General features: G+C 38.6%; 1 protein-coding gene and 1 pseudogene across 2 annotated transcripts in view; both read right to left on the reverse strand.

Moving 5' to 3' along the window:
* Window positions 1-26,800, reverse strand: part of LOC309860794 (uncharacterized protein) — a gene marked incomplete at its 5' end in the record, with an annotated part of 27,872 nt that continues 1,072 nt past the window's right edge. The window contains 2 exons of the mRNA XM_082723252.1: window positions 1-263; window positions 5,476-5,563. Coding sequence (XP_082579378.1) covers window positions 108-263; window positions 5,476-5,563 — 244 coding nt within the window. The 3' untranslated portion in view covers window positions 1-107. The remainder of the gene's footprint in view (window positions 264-5,475; window positions 5,564-26,800) is intronic.
* On the reverse strand, window positions 16,129-16,830 carry LOC309861939 (rhomboid domain-containing protein 3 pseudogene; annotated as a pseudogene). Its single transcript has one exon. The product of its transcript is annotated as a rhomboid domain-containing protein 3 pseudogene (transcript).

Raw genomic sequence — 26,800 nt, forward strand, 5'->3', positions numbered from 1 at the left:
TTATTTCTTATCAAATTCATTTTAAAAATTGGTTTACAAATTGCATGCAATCATACATATATAAGACTGCACTTAAAAGAACTTTGGCTTAGGGACGCCTGGGTGGCTCAGTTGGTTATACATCTCAGTTGGTTATACATCAGGTCATGATTCCGGAGTCTGAGACTGATGTCCGCATCCAGCTCCTTCCTTAGTGGGAAGTCTTCTTCTCTCTCCGCTGGCTGCTCCCCCTGCTTGTACTTGCTTGCGTTCTCTCTCTCTCTCTAACAAATAAATAAAATATTTTTTAAAATTGGGCTTAATAAGACTAGGGCAACAAAGTGGGTTTACATATGCAAGAACAAGAATTTCCTTTAAAATCAAACAAAGAAGTCATATTTGAAATTACCACTAGAGGGCACTAAATGGGGAAAGGGAAAATAATAAGAGTGGATTTCTAGAATCAGAATTTTCAAGCTTTTGGAACCTCTGAAAACAACTATGATAATAATAAGTGTTGATATTTATCCAGTGCCTGCTATGTGCAGCCCAAATTTAAAGACTTCCATCTTGTAAATGGGGAAATAGGTTAAATGATTTGTTCAAGGTCATACAGTAAGTGAAAGGTAGCACTGGATTTAATCCGGGCAATATGACCTCAAAGTCTTTACATGGAATCACAACCTCTTTCCATGGATGACAGTCTCTTTCATTTGAATGTATTCTATTAAAAAGAAAATTGTGTACAATCATCCTCTGAACTGTGAAAGAAAGCAAGATAAATCTTCTAACTTGCTTTTGCTGTGTTACCTGACAAACTAGGAATTTTGTGGGTGTTCTTATACACACATGTTGGAAAACAAAAGTCTAAAAATGTGTTTTATTAATGCTGCAAAACGCCAACACTTTGAAGTTTTCTTAGTCATCTAAACAAACAAACAGGACCTGGATGGTATCATTATTAACAGTATAAAGGGGAGGTTGAGCCCACAATGAAAGAGAAGTTGCATTAGTTCAACAGAAGATCAGAGGTCCCAGCTCATCCTTCAGTCACATTTGTGCCACGAGGAGGAGGGGTGTAAATTAAAATAGAATAGGTAAATCTTGATTGTTAAGACAGAGGATCTCTAAAAATAAAAAAGGACACAAGCTCTCTGCACTCCCTCCCGTTTCTAAACTCACTGGCTGAGCATAAGTTAGGATCTGAATTTAACCACCTGCCTCGACACATATAACTATTTAAGATAGCTGATACTCTAATATCAGCGCACAGGGAAAAATCAGGAGACTGTCATCTCAGTGCTATCAAAGAAAGGCAGTAAACTGAATCCCAAAGTTAGCAGGATTAATGGACCAGACAGAATAAGGGACTAAAATAATCATGGTTAATATTTTCAAGGAGATGCTATCTTATTTTCAGTCAAAATTCAATCAGACATTTTTGGAAGAATTTAGTGATTGTTATTCAGAAACATATACAGAACAATAAAGACTCATGAATATTTTAGGCATTTTTATTTTTAGGAAAGAAAAGAATGAAAGTACATCTGGCTAGGTATGACATAGTACAAAGCCATGTTAATAATAATAATAATTGTGATAGTTATCACAAATAGATTATAGAGCATAATGGAGAGCTCAGGAATATATATATATGCATACACAGTTATAAACTCATATATAAATGTATTGTATGATATGGCTGAACTATAAGTGAGTGCAGAAAAGTTGGATTGTTTGACAGATAGCACTGGGAAAGTGGTATAAATCCAAAAAATTACACTGGGCCCATAACTTATACCGTAAATAAGATTCTCCAGAAACAGTAAACATGATAATAAAAAGCAAAATTACAGAAAGAAAAAAATTCAGGAGAATATACGTGTTACCTTGGAGTAATGGAAAATCATATTGATTAAAACTTTAGGAGGACAAACCACAAAGGAAAGAAAAAAAGAGAGAGACAAAGAGAGAGAGAGAGGGAAAGAGAGAGAGAGAAACAGAGAATAAAGATTTAATTACATTAAATTAAATAGTTCCTTTAATGAAAAAAACTTGTCAAAGCTAATAAATAGTTGATAAGCTGGGAGAAGATATTTGCGATGTGTAAAATAAACAAGGGGTTGGCATCTAGAATATGCAAGGAATTCCTAAAAATCAAGATGGAAAAGATAGGAAATCCAGTTTTAAAAAAGAGGCAAGGAAGAATAATACACAATTTTTATCCAGAGAAAACTGCGTGGCTAAGAACTCTGGGGAGAGTTGCTCAGTTTCCCTTCTAAGCAATGACAGGCAAATGAAATTAACCATGAGATAGGACTTTACTCCCATTAGTTTGGCAACATGTTGAGAGCAGGACAGCCCCAAGTATTGGTAAAGCAGTGGGACAGGGGGTATAAATGTGTAACCACTGCAGAGCAAGATGACTTTATAGAGTAGAATTACTGTGTACAACTTGTATGTCAATTGTATGTTAATAAAAAAAAAGTTAACAAATCAACAAACCCTAAAACCATGTATAATTTATGCCCTAGTGATTTCACACCTGGGTGTTTCCCAGAGAACCTTCTATACAGATCCAAAAGGTGACATATGTAAAGTCATGTGTCCATTACTGCATTGTTTTGGAAGCAAGAAATAAATTAAACCTCGCTGTTCTTACCAAGAGGATGATGAAAAACGTGGTACAGCAGACTAGGAATGCTAGTGTCGCAGATAGAAGCATTGAGCTAGATGAGTTTGAAGAACATGGAGAGATTTTTAAAATTAAGATTGACTGAAAAAAGTAAAAAACAACCAGACTGAGAGAATAACAATTGTTTAGTTAAATTCAAGACATCTGTGCTCCCAAAAGACAATTTGCAGAGTATAAGTATCCGTTGTTTTGTGGTGCTTTGCAGATACTGAAATTGAAGGTTTGTGAAAACCTTGTGTCAAGCAAGTGTATCGAACAGATCCAACAGCATATGCTCACTTCATGTCTCTGTGTCACATTTTGGTGATTCTCATAATATTTCACTTTTTCATTATTATAATAAAAATTTTGAAAAAGAAATTGAAAAATTTGTTATGGTGATCCATGATTACTGATTATGACTCCCTGAAAACTCAGATGATAGTTAGCTTTTTTTTTTTTTTTTTTTTTTTTTTTAGCAAGAGTATTTTTAAATTAAGGTATATACATTTTTTAAGACAGAATGCTACTGCACAGTTAATAGATACACTTAATAGATACAGGCTAGTGTAAACATAATTTTATTTACCTTGAGAAAGCCAAAAAAAAAAAAAATTATTTACCTGCCTTATCATGGTAGTCTGCAAAGGAACCTGTGATATGTCCCCGATGTGCCTGCATAGAGAGGAAAGACTGTTTTCCCCCTCCCCCTCTTAGTTTCATTGACTGGGGCCCTAAACATTAGACTAACAAAAGACAGACTAGGGGCACCTGGGTGGCTCAGCGGGTTAAGCCTCTCTGCCTTTGGCTCAGGTCGTGGTCTCAGGGTCCTGAGATCGAGCCCTGCATCGGGCTCTCTGCTCAGCAAGGAGCTTCCTCCTCTCTCTCTGCCTGCTTCTCTGCCTACTTGTGATCTCTGCCTGTCAAATAAATAAATAAAATCTTTAAAAAAAAAAAAAAAAAGACTAACAAGAAGAAAGTAGACAGAGGTTTAGTAACCTGTGCACTGCGCATAATTACAGGAACTCCCAAGATGAGCGACTTGAAAGAGGTGGTTAGAAGTTGAATTACATCACCTCTTAACAAAAAAGCCAGTACATTGTTGAAGAAGCAACAAGACAGAAGAAAAGGACCATGAGTTTCTGAGGCACCAAATGCGGGAAGGCTAATTTTGGGGGAAACTAACAGTAAGTAAGACCTGGTTATGGCAAGATTTGTGATGAAGATTCCTCTGGTTCTTTCTTCAGGCTAATAAGGCTTTGGAGTTGTCCTCTGTGATTAACATCTTTTCTTCCTGGTAGAGAGGGCGAAGGGACACCTTTATAAATTGATGTCCAGTTTTTAGGCAAAGAGAGGGAAAGTGGAGAACTTTTCTTACATCTGCTTCTTCTCAACTTACCTTCAGCTCAAATAATCCTTATGTTAAAGTGGCATATTTAGGAGTGGCATGTTCTGCTACCCTTCAAGAGATTATGTACGTATTTAGGAACAGATATCCCGCAAAGTGTCTAGGCAGTGAGGTGGGAAATATGGTGGAGGCAGGACCCAGGGATAAAAGGTATAAGTAAATACAAATCCAGAGAAGGTCTTGTGTGTAGTGTATGTTTCAGAGTAAAATTTACTCAATTTCTGACAACTTAAGTTATAAAGATAATAAGAAAAACACAACAGTTTGAAAAGAGGGATATGGAAAGTTCTAGAAGGAGAACTTTGTTTTTTTTTTAATCCATAAATATTTTAATATGTAAGAGAACTTTTCTTTAATGTGCATTAAATTCACACTTATATGAATGTTCATAAATATATAGAATATTAATAATTTACTTTGGAAATTACTGTTGAGGAAATACTTTGAAGAGGAGTTTTGGTCACGTGTTTTCATTAAAAAATTTATGTTTGAGGTACTGGGCAGAAGAACCCTTGGATTTTGAGCCAAGAGCAAGGTAGTTTGTATGGCTATGGAAAGCCAGAGAGCATGGTAGACATTCAGTGGAGATGTCCTTTCTACAGTGCAATTTCTAAGTCAATATACTAACATCTGAATTACAAAATTAACAACATAAAACTGTAGGGGCCCAAGGTAGACTGTCCCCAAATGTGTCACAACAACATATTGATTATTTTGAAAACAAACTACTTGGGAAATAGCCAGTGCAAGGACATTCAGGCCCTCCTCTGCCCCTCAGAAATCAGGAAATGAATCTCTCATATGAAAGGCACCCTTCATGTATTAAGCAGAAAATGACCTCTTTATCACCAAAGGTAGGGAATTAAGAGCAGAGAAAGCTGTAGAAGCAAACTTTGTTATTTTTTACTAAGCTACTACCTCAGTCCAAATTCCACTTGGAATTTCTTACTAGGGAGAACTCCCACACTGTTTCCTTTATTCTGTCAAGTCCTCCCAAATTCATAGTCTCTTTGTCTAAAATGTTTAAAAACTGCCTGCCTTGGTTATTTCTTTGGGTGTCAGTTTCGTCATGGTACCTCTGTGTATACATAGTAAAACTTTTTCTCCTGCTAACCTGTCTCAGGTCAATTTAATTACTAAACCAGTGGAAAGAATGTTGAAGGGCAAAAGGAATGTTCCCCCTACCCTACAAAACCAAAAGTAGGAAAAAAAAAAAAAAAAAAAAAAAAAAAGGAAAGGGACTAATTCATAAAACAATGCAAAACATTTTGAAATCCTTGAGTTTTAAAGAAAAAGGATTGGTATTCTTATTGCGTCTATAGGTCCCTGTGAAGGACACAGGCTTCCTGTGATGGAAACATTGGTGAATAGATATACATGCATATAGATAGATAGATAGATGCCAGTTACCTACACGTAAAACCATAAACATCCCCAAGTGATCACCATTCTGTCTCCTCGGTGTTTTTATCTGTGAGGTAGAATTGGTAACTTCCAAGTCACTGAAAGTAAATGAAAAACGAAATCACATTTTCGTCTCTTATTGCATGTGGAACTAACAGACCTTCTTACCAGAGAAAATGGAAACCTTATTTACCTTCCACCTAGTTTTATAATTCAGTAGGCACATTCGAGCTGCCCATGGAAGTATACAATATTTTTAGTCATTGCGCTATTTTTATGATTTTACTACACTGTAGTTTCTCCAAGATCTGAGATTTCATGACTCTTAGGGAGATTGCTTATGTTTTTAAACTTTCCTGTTATCTGATTTGTACAACCTTGAAAGAACGTATGCTTATGAAGAGATGGTGTGTTTACTCTGCTGTGATAAAATGGAATTATGTAATATGTGCATAGTCTATTTCACAGTTAGCTAGTTCTATTTTATTTGTTAGAAAACTGTCCCAGTTGTCCGTTAATTAATTGGCTAATCCAAGAAACATTTTTTATCACTTCATACATATTCAAATACATACTGAGCATTGGAAATTGAAAGCACACACACACACAATTTCCTGCCTTTGTAGAGCTTGCGGTCTAAAGGGATTTTTAGCTTTTTAATGGAAGCAAAAGTCTACCTTTCTGTGACATCTTAATTGCTGATTCTCTATAGCATTACCAAAAAAGATTTATTACCTCTTCAACATGAGAGGTCCTTAAAAATCTTAAGAATCAGGGTGCCGGGGTGGCTTGCTTGGTTAAGCTTTCAGCTCAGGTACTGATCCCAGAGCCCTAGGATTGAGTCCCACATGCAGCTCCTCATTCAGCAGGGAATCTGCGTCTCTCTCTGATACCTCCCCACTCATGTTCTCTCTCTCACTCTCTGTCCCTCAAATAAATAAATAAATAAATAAATAAATAAACAAACACTTTAAGAATCATCAGAACCTTCCTTATGTAGATATTATGAGTAAATCTTCAGATCACATTTCATTTTCTCCAAGACCCTCTTAAAATGGAATGCTCAGAACTGAACGTCCGCCAAATACAGTAAAACGGATGATAGGTGTTCTTTTTTTTTTTTTTAAGATTTTATTTATTTATTTGACAGAGAGAGATCACAGTAGACAGAGAGGCAGGCAGAGAGGCAGGCAGAGAGAGAGAGAGGGAAGCAGGTTCCTGCTGAGCAGAGAGCCCGATGTGGGGCTTGAGCCTAGGACCCTGAGATCATGACCTGAGCTGAAGGCAGCGGCTTAACTCACTGAGCCACCCAGGTGCCCCGATAGGTGTTCTTTTACAACAGCCTGGTATGTCAACAGTTTGTCATTACTGTTTTGGCTATGCGGAACTACGTTTTCCATTCTCTTTTTCTATGCTAGGGTGGACCACAGCAGAGACACTTAGGAGACTGGAAAGGCCGAGGGGAAGTAACCCCTCTATCATAGCTCACGCACATTGTTTCCAATCTGCTAAATCCCCTTCTTGGGGTGAAGGAGCATCGGGATCTGCAACTGTTCTGGTTTGCCCTGGATCCAAGTTCAACTCCTTTTACTCCAGAGTGAGGTGCATTTGTTAACTCTGGGACGGAGGACCCTGGAGATTTTGCAGGACACCCTTGTCAACAATATCCAAGGCAAAAACTGGAGTGTGGTTTCAGCCTGTCCTCTCTGGGTTCCGGCTTGGGCTTATGGGTTCCAACTGTGCCTTGGTCTCCTCCACTTTACATCCATCTTCCCTTCCTGACTGCCTGCCTCGTGCACTCCATGCTTCAGCGTTAGAAGCAGCCACAATCACCTTGCTGGAGGTGCGTAACTGGCTCCCACGGCTGCCCGATTCTCTGTAGCAAATGATATATATTTGCCTCCTAGGGAGTCTGCTTTTCTAGCTGAATGGCTACAATTGCTATACAAATAAGTTGTTATTATTTTCTTTTCAAAATTGTTTGTTTGTTTACTTATTTATTTATAGAGATTGGGGAGGGGCAGAGGGAGAGAGAGAATCTTCAAGCAGACTCCCCACGGAGTGTGCTGCTTAATGCAGGGCTCGAGCTCACAACCCTGAGATCATGACCTGAGCCAAAACCAAGAGTTGGATGCTTAACCAACAGAGCCACCTAGGCACCCCAAAGTTTTTATTATATTCAAATTTAATTTTGAAATAATTCACACACAGACACATGCACGCACTGACATACGATGTATGAAGTAAGATGTTACCAATCCACTTGACGCTGGTGCCCTTTTGCTCCCAAAGATGCTGTATTTGCATTGCTCCACATGCCCCCTCTCTTTCAGGTAAACCCTAATCTGAATTTTATGCTTATCATTCCTTTGCTTTTCTTAACATCCTAATGTATACGTTATTTACTTTTGTACATTTTTGAACTTTAAATAAACGGTATCATATTAGATAACCATATGACCATGATGACGTATAAAAATTATTTTCTTAAAGCTGTGTATCTTTTGTTAAAAAGTATTATCTAGGTAGGTGTCTTCCATCCCATACTGTATGTTTCCCTTGTTCGATTTGATTACATTGATTTTAGACCATCAATGTAGACTGTTGACATTCGTTTGGATCTTGGTTTAGCTCTCTAGCGTATTAGATCTCTCACCTGCTGTGTTGCTTTCCCTCAAGTCCTCAAGGGAATATTTCCTATGTTTCCATTCAAATGATAAAAGTATTAAGAGCAGGGGCACCTGGGTGGCTCAGTGTGTTAAACCTCTGACTTCAGCTTAGGTCATGATCCCAGAGTCCTGGGATCAAGCCCCGCATCAGGCTCTCAGCTCAGCAGGGAGCCTGCTTCCCCCTCTCTCTCTGCCTGCCTCTCTACATACTTGTGATCTCTGTCAAACAAATAAATAAAATCTTTAAAAAAATATATTAAGAGGAGAGGTTCAAAAACAGATTGCAGACGCACATTACTATTAGTTTCACCTTAGTACGGCCTTCTAGTTATATGTTGCTTGCTGTATTAGCAAAGTGTTCTTTTTTTTTTTTAAGATTTTATTTATCCACTGGACAGACAGTAGTAGTAGACACAAGTAGGCAGAGAGGCAGGCAGAGAGAGAGGAAGGGAAGCAGACTCCCCACTGAGCAGAGACCCGACACGGGGCTCGATCCCAGGACCCCAGGATCATGACCTGAGCTACTTTAACCCACTGAGCCATCCAGGCACCCCTTAGCAAAGTGTTCTTAGCATCATTCTTATCATAGTCGCTGTAATTGTTTATTTACTTATCATTCTCAACAGCTAAACAGTAATATCTTTGATGAAGGGACAAAGCCTAATTCCATTTGTATTTTCTGTGCAAATCACAATTCTTGGTACTAAATAGTCTCTCGGTAATTAAATTATCTGCTGAATGAACCAGTTTCATTTAGAAGGATAAATAGGAATTCAAGAAATGAATAAGGTCAGAAAGGATGTTTTAGGCAATGGAAGCAATTAAGGGAGGGGTAAATTGAACAAAGTTAGGGACAAACTTGGTACCGTTAAATTTCCTTTGGGAATTCATATTACAGAAACATAAATAGGCAGATAAGCCAATGATCTGACTGGGCCTTCAGCTGAAGCATCTCCAAGAGTTTCAATAACATATTACAGGAAAATGAAAGTGAGGACCACTGAATCTTGAAAGAAATGTCTTTATTTAAAAAAGAATAAAATGGGGGCTGCCTCTTCTGGTCTTACATTTGGTTTTGAATAGTTTCGTATAACTTTTAAATGAGTTGGATAAACTGTCATTTTTTTCACTTGAGAAAGAAACTCAGAGCTATTTGATTATTTGCTTTTATTCACTTAAGCAAGGATTTTTTTTGACACTGATTTCTTCTTTTTTATTATTTCTTTGTTTCTCTCTTCTATCTGGCACCAATGGATTTTTTCCCTCTAATATGCCTAAGGGAAGGAAAGGAAGAGAGGAAGGAAAGAAGGTGTGTGTGTGGGGGAGGGGGGGAAAGGGAGAGAGGGATGGGCAGAAGGAAAAGATGTATAGGTTTTCCTCCCAAAGATTCTGATTCGGTGGACTGAACTGGATGGTACTAAAAAACTGAATTTGGAGACATTTCCAGAATTAATGGTGATGTGCAACTAGGTTTGAGAGCCATCATCTAAGGGATGAGGTCATTGTTGACAAACAAATGAACACATAACCACAAAAAACAATCTATGAGTCTAGTGTAAGCCAGTGATCTACTATTAGGATATTAGTGATGCCTACCGTTGGAACTGCATCAGCAAATGTCTGTTCTCGTTCTGTCTCTGGATCACATTTTACTGCTCTTCCCTTGCTTCACCTGTAAATCAAACATCAGTAAATTTTTTGAGTTGACCCATGTCCATTTCCCCGAACAGATGTTGACATCTTGATTTCAGAGTTCCTCAATGGTGTTATTTGAAATTAGAACAATTTTGAGGCAGTAAGACCTTCCAAATTATATTTCTATTGATTACATTTCTCTTCTATATTAATTAGATTATAGGCTTACAAATTCAATGGCATATATGAAAGAAGTATATTAACAAGGGTTGCTTGTAAGAAAAAATGAATTGTGGAGACTGGAAAATTATGGGTAGTAATAGCAGAAAGAATTTCTCCAAGGTTGGGGAGGAACCCTGAAAATTGGAAGCTTGTGTCCATGAAGTTTATTCTCACAAAAATCACCTGGACTGTCTCAAAGCATTCCATCACAAAAGTTTAAAGATAGAAAAAGCCTAAGAAAAATAACTACATAAAATCTGAAGTCATAAAAAATTTCAAAGTCAATGCTGACTTGAATCCAATCTGGAAGTATTAGAGTAGAACACGGTATACCTAGAGTCTTGATTCTTAAATCAAACTAACCATAGTTGGTGACACTTAAAATTGTACCTTCCTGCACTGGCTATATTTTGAGACACCTTTATTTTCAGTTGTTTAAAAATATTTTCCAGTAAATCTTTCTACCAATCAACCACTGCTTCATTAACATGCAGATTTCAAACTATAGTGCATTTTTTTGGCTTTTTTTTTTTTTTTTTTTTTTTTTTTTGTAAATAGTTTGGTTTGAGATGAGAGGGATTGAAATAAGCTCAGGTTCTACCTTAGACTGGGAAAATTAGAGTTAAATGGAACAGCCATTTTACAGGATTATGTTGCTATTTTAACAACACTAGTCAGTTCACAGCCTAAAAAGTTCTGTTAACTTTTAAGTTCTATATATAGCTTCATATTTTAAAGAGTAATACACCTTACATTTTGCTTTGAATGAAGAATTTGTACTTTCAGTAAAATATTTCTGACTTTTCCAATCACACTCTTGGGGATACTTAAACTGAAAATCTTGTCATATATATGAGTTTGAAATAATATATATATGAATATATATGTTATATACATACCTATATAAGTGTGTATATATCTTTAGATATCTACTTTTCGTTATATAGATGTGTGTGTGTGTGTGTGTGTGTGTGTGTGTGTGTGTGTGAGAGAGAGAGAGAGAGAGAGAGATTTAAAATGAAGCTATGTTAAGAGCATGTCATGTCCTTCCATTACAAGAGGGCACTACTGTTTTGCTAACTAAGAATCTCTGAATATTTTCCAGCAAGCAAAAAAGGCAAAATATTTTAAAAGTGTTTTATATGATTAATTATAACTCAGACCAATAGAAGATGTTATATAGAAAACAAGAAGTAATACTAAAAGCTGTGTTCCAATAGCATGAAATCACTGTAAAATAGTATAATGTTGATGAAATTCAAATTTTAGAAAAACATTTGGCTCTTGGTGTCAAGGACATAGTAGCCGTGAGCGCAGAGATGCTAACCAGGCTAGTACTCCTTTCTGGAAATGTGTACATAGTTAGTGGAAGAGCTGAAATCATGGAGGAAACCAAATTCCACCTAGGACATTCTTTAGTAATAAACTCCCCGAGGGTTTATCTTATCTTCCACTCCTCTCTTCCTTTGTGTGTAGATGCTACCCTCTCTTCCTTTTTACAAACTTGAGTGGATTACAGAGAAGTGAAACTGAAGGGCAGGTGTCTAGAATTTCAGTTCCTTGAGGAGCAGTATCTGATCTCACATACTCCACTTCAAAGACAAACGCTTTGTTGAAATAGGAAACAGGTAGGGTCACTAGTGGGCATAATCAGTTATTTGAAAGCACTCCAAAAACTTCCAAAGATTATCGCTTTTAAAGTGGGCTGGGGCTGGGGTGCCTGGCTGGCTCAACTGGTGAAGCATGCAACTCTGGATCTTGGGGTTTTGTGTTCGAGCCCCGTGTTGGGTATATATATTCATAGAGCAATTCCTGATAATGTTTATAAGTAAAGTGTTTTCTTAACTTTAAATATGTTATCTTTATAGTTTCTAAAGTTTTATTATGTTATATAATCTTTAGTGAAAACAAAATATTTTGTAAAGAAATGACAGTATTTTTTATAGATAGTACGCATAATAATTGTAAACTGAAGATAAATTTTTGCCCTACCAGCCTAGAGGAATTTAGTCTTTCACAATGCATTCATTTTCAGTTTGGAGGAAAAGTTGAATAAATACATGAGAGAGAGAGAGAGAGAGTGTGTGTGTGTGTGTGTGTGTGTGCATGCGCAAGTGTGGGTATGCACAATTGCATATGTATATGTGTGCATGTGCCCGCAAAGTTCTACATGTGTATCCAAAATATCTGTGTTTTTTTAGTACTCACTTTCACATATGTGGCATGAATCATTCATCAGTATATTTAACTCAATTTATGAGTAACTCTTAAGGGTAACTTAATATGTTTCTTTAATATCTCTTGACTCAGGTATTCAGGAAAACAAATACTGAGATATAATATGTATTTATTATATGTACATTGTAATCTCTTAAATTTGGTAGATTACTATCAAATAATCTCCATTAATAAATGCTAGATGAAAGAATGCATCACCTTTGGAATCAATACATGTAAACTATCTGTCCTTATTGGCACTTACACTGAAAATGACATAAAGGAAGAAAGGGTAACCCTTAGGTCTTTTCCCTTTCATTTCTTCTTTGCTCATCAGTAAGTTGAAGGTAGGGTGTTGGTGGAATGTGCATGTGCCAAGAAGCAAAATAAAAACAGCAGAATTACTTTTATGTCACATTTTCACTCACTTTGTAAGAACCAAAAACATGTAGGTATGAACTATGGCATATGAATTGTGTAATTTCAGTGACTCTGCATGTGAATTATACATTCTTATATTTGCATCTAATCTGGTATTGAACAATATAAAGCTGAATGGTAAAATTCTTTCTAGTACTTAACTTTTTTTTTTTCTACTTAGAACATTACAGAACAAATAAAAATGGTAGGAGAAGTCCAGAGCGAGACCACAGAAGAAAGGTAAAAAGCTTTATAGTTTAGTACTTAGAATGTAACTTCTTCCTGCTTTTTTTTTTTTTAAGATTTTATTTATTTATTTGACAGAGAGAGATCACAAGTAGGCAGAGAGAGGAAGCAGGCTCCCTGCTGAGCAGAGAGCCCGATGCGGGGCTCGATCCCAGGACCCTGAGATCATGACCTGAGCCGAAGGCAGCGGCTTAACCCACTGAGCCACCCAGGTGCCCCACTTCTTCCTGCTTTTTGAACAGGGACTTCACACTTCCATTCTGCACTGGGTCCTGCAAATTACGGAGCTATCTCTGCCGCTGGAGAGGATAGCACCATGGCATAGAGATCAGCAACACTGTCTTCCAGGTGTTGCAGCCAGTATTTTGGCCATCCTACCTGATTCCACGATGGTGGCAAAACTTTCCAGATCCTCTTTGCCAGCCTGCTGGGGCACATTCGCTCAGACTCACGCCCTTGCCCTGGCCTGCCCTGTTTCTTTGCTTCAACGACAAAGGGACCAGCACTTCTAAAATATTTTTTCAAAGCATCCCAAGACAACAGAGCTCTTCTCTTTTGGCTAAGAAGCCTGGCTGGGCTACAAACAGATGGAGAATGTAATTTGTCCCCTCAAAGGTCTGGAAGATGCTGAGACTCTGAAGAGCTTGTTGTACACTTGGGTTCTCCAAGGGTGCCCTGATCTGAATGAGCTTGCTTTTCAGGCTGCGACTGTGCCATTGACTTTGCTGATGGCTCCATCTGTCCTTTTTATTTCTGATCCTTGCAGAAATTCATTGCAGAAGCTATGAACTGAGATCTTTGTTATTTGGGTACTCACAAAGAAAGCTGAGAAAGTGCAATGAACTCTTTCTTACCCAGATCTTTAAGACTAATCTTAATCCACTTATATATTGCCCCAAATGTATCCCATGCCACTTTATTTTAAAGTGGAGTCCTCATCATTTGTACTGATGATTTTATACTCTGTTCATGTCTTCTGCCCATTTCTTGATTGGATTATTTATTCTGTGGGTGTTGAGTTTGATAAGCTCTTTATAGATTTTAGATATTAACTCTTTATCTGATATGTCACTTGCAAATATTTTCTCCCAGTCTGTCCGTTGTCTTTTGGCTTTGTCGACTGCTTCCTTGGCTGTGCAAAAGCCTTTTATCTTGATGAAGTCCCAATAGTACATTTTTGCCTTTGTTTCCCTTGTCTTTGTAGACATGTCTAGCAAGAAATTGCTATGGCCAAGGTCACAGAGGTTGCTGCCTGTGTTCTCTAGGATTTTGATTGATTCCTGTCTCATATTTAGGTCTTTTATCTATTTTGAGTCTATTTTCGTGTATCATGTAAGGAAATGGTCCTGGTTCATTGTTCTGCATGTGGCTGTCCAATTTTCCCAACATATTGGTGTTCTTTTAATATTAGGGATATTAACTCTTTATAGATGACACACTGTACATATTTTCTCCTAATCTGTATTTTGTTTTTTATCTTGTGGTGTCTTTCATCATGTATAAATTTTCTTCAAATTTTTATGTAGTCAAAAATATCAGTCTTTTTCTGTATTTCTAATGTCCTTTTCTATCACTAAGATAATCTGTGTATCCTATAGCTTTTACACAATTTTATAGTTTTATCTTTAGAACTCTCATGAATTTGGAATTTATCAGTTCATATGATGTGTGTGATAAGAACCTAAATATATCTATCAAAGTGGATAACACATTAGCCTCTAATTTATTGGATATCTTTCTATTCCTCACTATTCTGAAACATTGTGTATATTCTCACGTACAGGAGTGTCTCCTTTTGTCTCTCTATTCTTCACTGAATTGTTTCTCTTTTCCTCCACTAATATCATACTTATTTTCCAAATATGGCTCTCCAGTTTTCCTTGAGCTATTTTTACTGTTTTGTTTTGCCAAAATTTACCAGAATCTGGTTTATTCTATTGTTTCAAATTAAGTACCATGATTATTACATGAAAATGTGGGGCCAAATGTGATAAAACAAGCACTTAAATAAGAGAAATAAATATCGAAAGGGAGAAACAAAAAAAAGTCACCATTAGTTACAATTTGTGTGATTTTCTACATAGAAAATCCTGGAAAGTCAATTAAAAAACTATTAAAAGGAACAAAATAATTTAGTAAGGTGACTATTTAGAAGATAATATATATGATAATACTTGTTCTGGGTGGGGGGGGGAAGCAAACTGGTATTTATTCTAGGCAGTGCCAGGGTGGGGTGCGGGGTGGATGGGGGGCTCTCCTATATCACACTGTGACTCTCTGCAGACAGAACGGGGGCTTGGGTAGACTACCTAGTATGCCCCAATAATGGGTCCATGATTAAAGGAGCAAGACTGATACAAAGCAAAGGTCAAGCAAAGCTTTATTTCACGCCAAGCTTCAAGAATCTAACCAAACGTTGGGGGCCACACCTCTTACAAGAGAGGGCAACCCTTCTCTGTTTCACAGACTAGCTTTTAAGGGCAAAAGCCATGCAGTCGGGCCTGGCCATGCCCAGGTGGCCAATGAGATTGTAACACACACAGGAAACTCCATAGTGATGCTAAGGGACCAACTGAGTTACAATTTACCCTAGTAGACATTTGACCCAGCCTATTACAGCTTGATTAGGAGTGGCGCCAAAAGGGTTCCAAAGGGTGGGGGCTCCCTTACTCCTTGGTAGCTAGGGAGACCGTATGCAACCCCCTACTGATCGGATGTCTCCACCTGGCCTGACCCACCCTTATGTCTGGGCTTTTGTTACCTGGGACTTGTTTCCAAGTAAATCCCCTAGAGGAAGGGGAGCAGGGATAGTTTCTAAATAGGTCCTTACACTACCCACTCACAGGCCAAGGCTGTGGTCACCTGAGGGTCTGCCTGTGCTGCAGAGGACCAGGGCCCTTGGGGGTGGGCAGACAACCCCTCCCCTGAGTCACCAGGACTTCAGTGCCCACCTTGCCCCCCACGCCCCCAGCCAGCAGTGACTCACGGCACCCTCCATGCGGCCCGTGGCTGTCGATGCCACCACTGCCAGCTCTGTGGGGAACCCATGTGCTCCAGCTGCTGCAGCCACAGAGGAGACTGGACTTAGGCAGCCATCATGGGCTCTGAGGACACTGTGCGGGCCCCTCACGAGTGAGGCCTGGATCCCCTCCTGCAGCATCTCTTCCTCTCGGGCTGCCCACAGTGGAGTCCCTGAGGAGAAGCTGGGCTAAGCCCAGGCTGGGCTCCCCTCTCCGTAGCCCTACCCAGATCTGCTACCCAGGCCCCAGGCCTGGCAGGAGCTGGGCTGAGCCTTCACTTTGGGATGGGAGGCCATGTAAGGAAGTCCAGGGGCAAGAGACCTCACTCCAATTGGATGGGGACCAGGTGGGCAGCTCAGGCAGGCCATGTGGGGTGGGAAGGCATCGGAGTGGCCTGTGCCCTGCCAGGGCCCTGCACAAGAGGCCCTCCTGCAGCGCTCATGGCTTCAGCTGGGAGAGTTCCAGGCACTGCAAGGTCCCAGCTGCATAAGCCAGGCCCCACATAGGCTGCAGAACAGCTACAGGAAGGGTGGTTCAGAGCTGAGCAGCGGTGCAAGGCCAGCAGCAGCCATAGCAGCAGCCACAGGGATAGGAACCCCTGGGGAGGTCGAAGGGGTAACTTTGCTCAGCCAGCATGGCCAGCTGGACAGGCATGGAGGTGTAGCCAACAGCAGCACTGGACACCCCGAGACCTGTCAGCAACACACCTATTAGCCCAGCAGCCAAGGGGAGCAGGGCAGGGGCATGCAGGAGCTGCCATGTGCCCAGGTTGCCCTCTTGGCACTGACATGGCGTGGGCAGGAGCAGCGGACGCGGGAGCAGGCCAGGATGGGCCATGTAGCCCCGGGTGTGCGTCAGCAGCCAGGGAGCCTGCCAGGGGCCTAGCAACAGCTCTGGGGCCAGGGTGAGGCTGGAGCCAGACCCCACCAGCCTCATGTTGCTCAACAGCGGCAGCATAAAGGAGGAGACAAGAGGCCATGCTGGGGACAGTAAGACTGCATGGAAGGGGGGATGCTCTGGCACGCACAGAGTGGCTGAAGGTGTCAAGGGTGGTCTTGGGGTTCTGTGCTTGCTTACTGAGAAAGCTGGAGGACAGAATGAGAACACAAGGACGGGGAATGATAGAGAGTGGGGAGCCCACTTTTTTTTTTTTAAATTTATAGAAATAACAAAATACAGGCATTTATTTTAAAATACATTTTTTAAAGATTTTATTTATTTATTTACTTGACACAGGGGGAGAGAGAGACAGTGATATCATAAGTAGGCAGAGAGGCAGGCAGAGGGTAAGGGGGAAGCAGGCTCCCTGCAGAGGAGAGAGCCCAATGTGGGGTTCAATGCCAGGACCCCAAGATCACGACCTGAGCTGAAGGCAGAGGCTTAACCCACTGAACTGCCCAGGAACCCCCTATTTTAAAATAGTTTTAACAAAAACAAAAACAAAATGTTATGAATTATATACTCATGAATATATTTTAATGATTTATTTATTCATTTGAGAGAGACAGAGATAGTGTGAGCTGGGGGAGGGGCAGAGGGAGAGGGAGCGCATCCTCAAACAGAATCCCCACTGAGCATGGCACCTGGAGCTCGGGGCTCCATCCCAGGATCATGACCAGAGCTAAAATCAAAAGTTGGTCGTTTGACCGAGCCACCCACGTACCCCTTTGTGAGTAGATTTACCTAAAATCATGTAAAACTTACAAGAAGGAAAATTTAAAATTTCTCAAGACTCAATAAAATGGTGATAACAAAACAGAGAGGACTCAGCATTACAAAGATGTCAATCCTCCCCAAATTAATCTATAAATTGATGCAATTTCTATTTAAATTTTACTTTTAAAGGTAATTGATCAGGAGCGATTGAGTCAAAAGAATCTGTTAAGTACAAAAACATTTGGTAAACTAGAAATAAAACAACCTTCCTTTGTATAATTATGTGTGTCTACCAAAAATTATATGTTCAGGAGTATACGACCAGCCCAAGGGTCCCCAAAAACATTTAAGATAATCTTCAAGTGGGGGTGCCTGGCTAGCTCAGTCAGTGGAGTGTGTGACTCTTAATCTTGTGTTGTAGGTTGGAGCCTCATGTTGGGTGTAAAAATTGCTTAAAAATAAAATCTTAAAAAAAAACACTTCTCAAAGGAAGTTGAAAGTCAGGAAAGTCCCATGTTATATGTTCGGAGTGATTAAAATAAACTTTTCATTCCCACAATCTTGAACAAGAATAAACAGGTAAAGATCACCCGACACCCAAGGAAAAGATTTCATATAGAAAGAGCAACCAACAAAAATTATATTTAATAAAAGAATACTGTAGGATTTCTAATTAACATAAAGTATTAATCATACTTTCCTCACTACTCTTCAGTGTTTTGATGAGTCTGAGATATTTTTTGTAATTGTTTCTCATCCTAGGATCTTCCTTCCTGTTCCCATATTTCCCCCTTTAATTAGACTTACTCTCTTGATTTTGAGGAGGACTTTCTTCAGTAGCTTGCTGAAAACAAGTATGGATGGGAGATAAATTTTTTGAGATAGTTCATACTTTAACATGTTTTTATTTTGTACTCACATTTAGTTGACATTTCAACAGGGCCTATAACTCTAGGTTGGAAACATTTCTCTGCAGAATTTTGGAGGTGTTTCTCTTCTATTAAGAATATCAAAACTGGGGCGCCTGGGTGGCTCAGTGGGTTAAGCCGCTGCCTTCGGCTCAGGTCATGATCTCAGGGTCCTGGGATCGAGTTCCGCATCAGGCTCTCTGCTCAGCAGGGAGCCTGCTTCCCTCTCTCTCTCTGCCTGCCTCTCCATCTACTTGTGATTTCTCTCTGTCAAATAAATAAATAAAATCTTTAAAAAAAAAAAAGAATATCAAAACTACTCTTTTTTTTTTTTTTTTTACCATATCCCCTTCTAGTGAACCAGTATGATTTCTCCTTATCCACAGTGTTCTGAAATTTCACAGTAATGTCCTTGATATGAGTCTATTTTCATTCAACTGGGAATTTGGTGGAAACATTCAGCCTGCATTTCCTTCAGATTTAGTTAATTTTTGAATTATTTCATTATTGATTTCCTCAATTTTCTTTGTTCTATCTTTCTATTATTTGGATATTGGGCCTCCTGGACTAATTATACAATATTACCTTTTTTCTCTTCCTACAGCCATCTCTCTGTCCTTCTGTTTTATTTTCTGTGAGGTTTTCCTCAACTTTATTTTCCCAAACCTTTTCATTTCTTTCATCATGTTTTAAAATCTAATTTCCCCCCAAAATGTTCTTTCTCATAATAGCTTGTTCCTTTTTTCATAGATGGAATATCATTTATTAATCTGAGGATTTTTATGATAATTTTCTACTGAAATTTCTTGTCTGTATATAATTTTTACTAATAAGTTAAGTTTCTTCTGTTTTGGTTTCTGTTTCCATATTAAATCTTTTCCTTGGGTGTTTGGTGATCTTTTTTATCTATTCTTGTTCAAGACTGTAGGGATTAAAAGTTTTATTTTAATCATTCAGAACAAATATATGGGACTCTTCTGACTTTGAGATTCATTTGAAGATCATATTAAATACTTTGGGGACCCTTAGGCTGGTCACATACACCTGAAAGTCTTCTTTTAATCTCCTATCTGGAGAGTAAAGGTAATAGTCAATTAGTAAAAGATACAGGCTTCCAGTTATGGATTGAATAAGTCATGGAAATGAAAGTTACAGCATAAGGAATATAGTCAATGTGTTATATAATCGTCTTATGGTGACTGATGGTAGCTCTCTTGTTGTAAATATAACATAATACATAGAGTTGTGAAATCAACATGTTGCACGCCTAAAACTAATGTAACATTGTGTGTCAGGTATAGTTAAATTTAAAAAAAAAAGGAAAGAGAAAAAAAGGTTTTTAGCATCTAGCATTCAGTGTGTTTGAGGACACTGATTTTCCTATTTTCAGTGAAGTACCCATGCAACAGCTCTACAGAGACAGAACAAACTTGTACAGTCACACTGAGTCCTATCCTAATCAGGGCTGGATACATGGTTTAATTCTCTATGGAGTCATCGTAACATTAGTAATTTTTGAACAACGGGTATGCATTTTAGTTTTGCTCTGAACCCCACAAATTAGGTGTCCAGTCCTGAGTACTCACACCTTCAAGTCTGCAGATCCAAGTCTAAAGACCCTTAGATTCCTCTCTTCCATTTTCTCTGAGGGTAGGAAAAGAGCCTTTGCCCAACAACATACAATTCAGGTGGGGGTTCAGGGATCTGTTTCTAAATTAAACTTCACACAATTCTCCTTATTCTAACACTGCTTTTTACCCTTCCTTCCCCTCCCTCCAAAAGTAACTGTGCCTAAATCTAGCTTTGCATGGGCACCAAGGTCACAGTGTGTTGGAAGCTGATATTTCTCCACCATTTCTGAATGTCTTGGCTACAAAATCTATCAAAGTGGCTCCTCTTTATGCACAGTGGGATAGGGTCCTTCCCCTGAATGTTAAACTTGCATTGTATGTCCAGTAGAATACTCTGGTGTTAGCCTGAATCTTCATGGTATTGTGGGATATAAGGGGAGGTATTGGCCAACTTCTGCCTTTCTTTCTGGTGATCACATCCATTATATGTTTTGCCAATAAAATCTGTTCCTTACAGACTTGGTAGCGTTTATTCCAAGCTCCAGTGCACAAGGCACAGCTCCAAATTGGATGCCTTTTGCACAAAATTACCTCAAGAAAAAAAAGTACCACTATTGTGCAATCTATAACAATAGTGGTAATAACAACAAAATCATTACAACAAACATCCACATATTTTGTTTTATAGTTTGCAATAGTGCCAAAACATTTTTTCTTTACAACATTGGCAGTTATGTACTATTTCCTTGTTTTATAGGAAAGGAAACCGAACTTTGGAGTGGTGACTATTTCTAAATTCATAAAAAGATGAAATGGTAGTGCTGTGACTCAAAACCACTGCCTTCAAATAAATATTCTTTTAACCAGTATAAATCAACAAGCCTGTCTCATCCACACACAGAGGTTTTTCTTTTTCATATACTATCTCCATTTTTATGAATTTTCCTTTTTAAAAAAATATTTTATTTATTTATTTGACAGAGACAGAGATCACAAGAAGGCAGAGAGGCAGGCACAGAGAGAGAGAGGGGGAAGCAGGCTCCCCACAGAGCAGAGAGCTGGATGCAGGGCTCAATCCCAAGACCCTGAGATCATGACCTGAGCCGAATGCAGAGGCTTAACCCACTGAGCCACCCAGGCACCCATTTTAGCTAAATTTTCTACACTGAGAAGAACTAAATCTTCTGCCTTTCCCTTTTGGTCAAAAGTTTCTTAACAAACAAAAACCTATATTTATTAACTCTCCTGAGCAACCATTAATCTTCCAGAATGCATATAAAGCTACTTTGTATCAGAAGCCAAACCCAGAGTTACTGCTTATCTATTTCACCCATCTTCAAAAAGACATTTATAGAACACCTAACATGCTGCTGATCCTAAAATAGAGTACGCCTTCTCGGCAACAGTTTAAGAAAAAACATGATCACCACAAATGGCCAAATACCTAGTCATAGAGATGAATTAGTTTTATCTAACTTAATTTTAATTTTTTAAAAAAATAACAAAACAATTAAAAGGTTATGGGAAATAATATGCTAGTTCTATTCTGAGATAAAACTCCATACATTAAGTCAAATATTCGGATATAAATTGAAACTTTAGTCATTTATAATGAAAAATGTTCTCTCTCACCACCTGCCCCCCCAACATTGGAAATGTTGAGGTAAAATTTTAGGGATCAGTGTTTTGACATCTTGATTTTGCCTTCTATAAATTCCTTCAACTCCAAAATGTGAACATGAGCTGCAGCTCTTAAGATACAGTCCAGCATGAAATCTTTACTTTCATCAGGCAAATATTCAGATAATTGGACATATACAGATTATTTAATATCCCTTCTTATTCACATGTTTGGTTAGCCACTCCTCCCCATAATCTTAACTAAACATCATCACTTCTCTGACATAACTTGAAATATGAGAAATAGTCAGCAAAATTAAACGAATAATAAATGAAGTATTTATTTATTTATTTAATTTTTCAAAGATTTTATTTATTTATTTGACAGACAGAGATCTCAAGTAGGCAGAGAGGCAGGCAGAGAGAGAGAGAGGAGGAGGAAGCAGGCTCCCTGCTGAGCACAGAACTTGACGTGGGGCTCTATCCTAGGACCCTGGGATCATGACCTGAGCTGAAGGCAGAGGCTTTAACCCACTGAGCCACCCAGGCGCCCATGAACAGTTTATTTAAATGACTGGTTAGTTTATTGCCAAAAATCAAACATGACATAAAATTCTAAAATAAAAGATGGCTGAAGATGACAGGAAGATAAGTCATAATTATTACCATAAATTTACATAGTAAATTTACATTTTTAAAGATTAGCATTTATATTAACATGAATTGCAAACATAAAAAAGAGAACGCAAAAAAGAATGGAAGAAAACTTAGGATGACTTTATTTTTTTCTTTAAACAATGAAGGCTTTTCTAGGTATGACAAAAACATGGACCATTTTTTAAAAATACTGGTTAGTTTGACTACATAACAAATAATTTTTGGTGATAAAGTCACAAGACAAAAAGCATACTAGGAAAAGTTATTACCAAAAATTAAGTAGATAGTGACAAATTATGGAAGTAGGTTTGGATTCTCCTGAGGCCTCTTTCCTTGGCCTGCACATGGCTGCCATCAGTTTATGTCCTCACACAACCTTTTTTTGTGTGTGTATGTGTGTCCTGACTATGGTGTCTTTCCTTTTTTTTTTTTTTTTTTTAGCATAAGGTCCATGCCCAGGGTGGATTCCAACATGGGGTTTAAACTCATGACCTTGAGATCAAAACCTGAGCTGAGTTCAAGTGTTGGATACTTAACCAACTGAAAGGCCCAGGTGCCCTCTTTTTCTTATAAGGGTGCAATACTGGATTAGGTCCATTAGATCCCATGCCTACCCATATGACTTCATTTAATCTTAATTACCTCTTTACGGGTTTATCTCCAAACACAGTTACAATCTAAGCTACTGAGGGTTAGAGCTTCAATATATGAATTGGGTGGGTACGGGGGATATAATTCAGTCCATTACACCTTTGATCTGGCAATGGGATCCTTCTCCCTCTCTACCGACTTACTTCTGGTGCCAAGTGACCATACAGAGTGTATCGGGATCTGGTCTCTGATTCTTCACCTTTAAGTTGGGATGCCCAGAGAGCCGATTCAGTCATAGGGCTGGTTGGGTTACACAGCAAAAGTTCTGTAATGCTTTTTAAGCCACTTCTGATTGGGCGACCAGCAATAACTTACTGCTTATACCAAAGGGACTACAAAATGCAAAACTATATTATAATAATCCCTATGAAATATGTTCTTAACTAAACTTCCTCTTAGCAGGATCCCCAAAACATTCAGAGGATGCCATCTGACATGTGGGAAAGTCAATTGCAAGAGCAGCTGGAGTAGAAATACATGGTCATATTATTTAATATTATTTTTATTATTTAATAAATATTATTTGATAATTATTTTTAATATTTGATATTGTTATTAATAAATATTATTATTTAATATTATTTAATAAATATTTAATAATTCCAGTTAAAGTGTTTACTTTAGCACATTTTACAAAAACGTATGTGAAATGAATATACTACTAGTTCCCATCCCAGAACCTTGGACCAGACATCTGTCCAAGTCAGGGATCCAGCGTCCCCTTCTAATGAGACAGGCTTCTTTCTGGGTTGAATGGGGTGTCCGCATTCGAAGTGAGTACCTCATGTATTAAGTTGGGGAGCGTCTGCTTTTGTTTCAAAGAACAAGTATGAAGCAATGTTGCCTGTCCTAGTGCGGAGGACTGGAGTGGATATTCAGGGCATCTTGTCCTATTTTGAAAACATTTCTATATTTGGGGAGATTTTCATGTTAGGAATCCTGCCTTCTCCCATTGAGGTCAGAGCTCAAACACTCAGCCTGTCTTGAAGCTAGCATGCACTCTGGCCTTGGGCACTCCTAGGGGAGGGAGACTGATTCCAAGAGGAGCAGAGGAGCGCAGCAGCACTCCCATTTGGCTGGTGAAGGTAGCAGTGGGCATTGCATGGGCCAGTTGCTGCCCTGCAGTGGCCTCAGGGGTAGAAGCAGTAGGGTATGGAGTCCCCAGCATCTCCTGTTTGATGGCGGACACATCCATGGTATCGATATTTGGTGAGTCTACTGCATGTATCCCGGTGCTTCTGGAAGTTTATCCTCGAGTCTGTTTTTTTCAACAATCCCAAGTAGTACCTAATAAACTTTAAGTGCTTATTTTTCTGCTGAAACTAGCCAGACTGGATTTTGTTGTTTGCAACAACATTTGGACATGATATTTTCACATCTTAAAAAAGCTCACCCCAACTTACAATAAAACAAATAGAAGTTAAACTGTAAATTCATGCTGTTTGTCAACTGTCAGATTGACAAAGATAGACATTTTGACTTGTTGGCATTGATATAGTGAAACACGTCCTTTCACCTATTACTGTTTGATGTAATGTTTTCTTCAATAATAATTTAAAAAAATTAAATATTGCCTTCCATAAGAGGTAACCCACATCCACATTCCCCTTCTCATTTTCACACCTTTCTAGTACCCTGTCACACATTTTTTCACTCAACAACAGCTTATATCCTAAAAGAAAATAAAAATAAGAATTTTTTAGCATTATTCCACAAACACAAGTTTTAGGGGGGAAAAAAAGAAAAAATGTATTTCTTAACTGATTCTCTAATAAGTAAAAAAGAGAGCACACAAGGAGTACTATTTATTTTAAGATAGTGCAGGTAATACAAAGACTTGTGGAACTATTTTGAAGTACTGAAAAGAGTTGCAATGGAATTGGGAAAGAAGATATAATTATATAATGAGCTGAATACTAATAAAATATTTAAATGTAACTTGAAGCCAATAATGAAGATCAAGTCACAAGACTATAAATTATTAGTTGTCAGATTAACTGTAGGGACAGTATGCGTTCAGAGGACAGTGTTTGGATCATTTAGTGTGGTGACACAAGTTACCCTAAAATTTAGTGGTTTAAAACAACAGTGTTATCTCCCAATTGTGTGGGCCAGGAGTTTAGGCAGGGCTCAGCTGGGCATTTCTCCTTCAAAAAGTATCAAGAAGTATCAACTGGGATGACTGTGTGGTACTCAGCTGGGGGCTGGCCTTGCCTGAGGCTCTGAGACACACAGATCTAGCACCTTGCTGCCCTTTGGCCTCTCCAGGTATCATCTCATTGTTGTCTCTGTGTGGTTTGGGCTTCTCACAGCATGTTGCTCTCAACTCAGTCATACTTCTTTCCTGGCAGCTGTCTTGTAAGAACAGGGAGGAAGTAAGTGGATGCTCTTGTGGCTTGGTTCAGGAAACTCTCACAATGTTACTGTTGCAATATTCGATAGGTCAGGGAGGTCAGGGAGACCACCCAGCTTGAAGAAAGGAACCACAGGACCCTTTTACCCCCTCATGATGAGGATAGTGTCAATGTATTTGTGGCCATATTTAACTCATCATGCAAAGAACGGTTGATTTGGATTAGAAAGGTCAGAAAAAGCCATACAAGGAAGGTATCATATAAGCTGGTTTTAAAGAATAAAGAACATTTGAAAAAAATGAAGTGAAGTTGGGATAAGAATAAAAACATTAACTCTCTAAAAATAAAGCAGTTAACAATGGGGAAAAGATGTCCAAAATGCTTAGCAAACCAAGCATTATATTTCTTTCTCAATTTATTTTGCGGTAACAACAAAAGTGACTGTAGAATTAGTCTTAGCTTGGGCAAGTCACTTTTCCCTAATTCATGAACACATTGGTTCAACTGAGAAGATGGTCTTTCTTTGAAGGAGATCAACTCATTTGAAGTAAAGTGAATTTGAGCTAATCAGACCAACTGGGGAAGGTCAGTCAATGTTCAGCTTGTTTGGAGAAGAGCTCACCGTTAAAACTCCAAAGGTCTAGACAAATGATTGTAGTCAATCCTGAGACAGGATGCAGGACAGAAAGACAGGGGTGTGATTTAGCAACCATCAGGCAATGTGAGTGTAGCAAGTCTGGTCAAGGTCCTAAAAGAGTCATGATGGAAAATGTTAGTCCTACAGGGTTTCTTATAAGGCTTTGTTCAGAAAGGGTTAATCATCATAACCATAATTTGCTCACTGAGAAGAGGTTTTCCTGAGATTTGTAGTTCATAGATTAATAGTTCTGTAGGTGTGTGTGTGCACGCATGTGCATACTTCTTGCAGTATGTGCAACCTCTTCTGAACCCAGTGCCTGACATTTGGCAGATATTTAATATTAATTAGGTATTACTATGCTTAATGGACTTTATTACTCAGATTCTATTAACACCAATTTAAATAATCTATATGCCTCTCAAATTTTCCCTGTATAATATTAAACTGGAAACAGGCATATTTTAGTGATACCTACCAATTAAAAATGAACCATTCCTCTGTGAAGCAAGCATAGCTCTTGTTTAGCACTTCAGTTTTCAAAGTTTGTGTCTGACATAATCTTTCAATCTTTTTTTTTTCTTTTTAAGATTTTATTTATTTAAAAAAGAGGGGAAGAGCAAGAGGACAAGCGGGGGTGGGAGGGGAGAGAGGGAGAGGGAGAAGTGGACTCCCTTGCTAAGCAGAGAACCTGATGCAGGGCTCTATCCCAGGACCGCCTGATCACGATCTGAGCAGAAGGCAGCTGCTTAACAAGATGAGCCACTCTGGCGTCCCTCAATCTATTTTTTTTTTTTTTTGACACTGATATGTAATGAATATATGAATGTCAAACCTGGCATTCTAAAACAA

Source organism: Mustela nivalis (assembly GCF_964662115.1).
Source record: "Mustela nivalis genome assembly, chromosome: 3".
In the NCBI taxonomy this organism is placed as follows: domain Eukaryota; kingdom Metazoa; phylum Chordata; class Mammalia; order Carnivora; family Mustelidae; genus Mustela; species Mustela nivalis.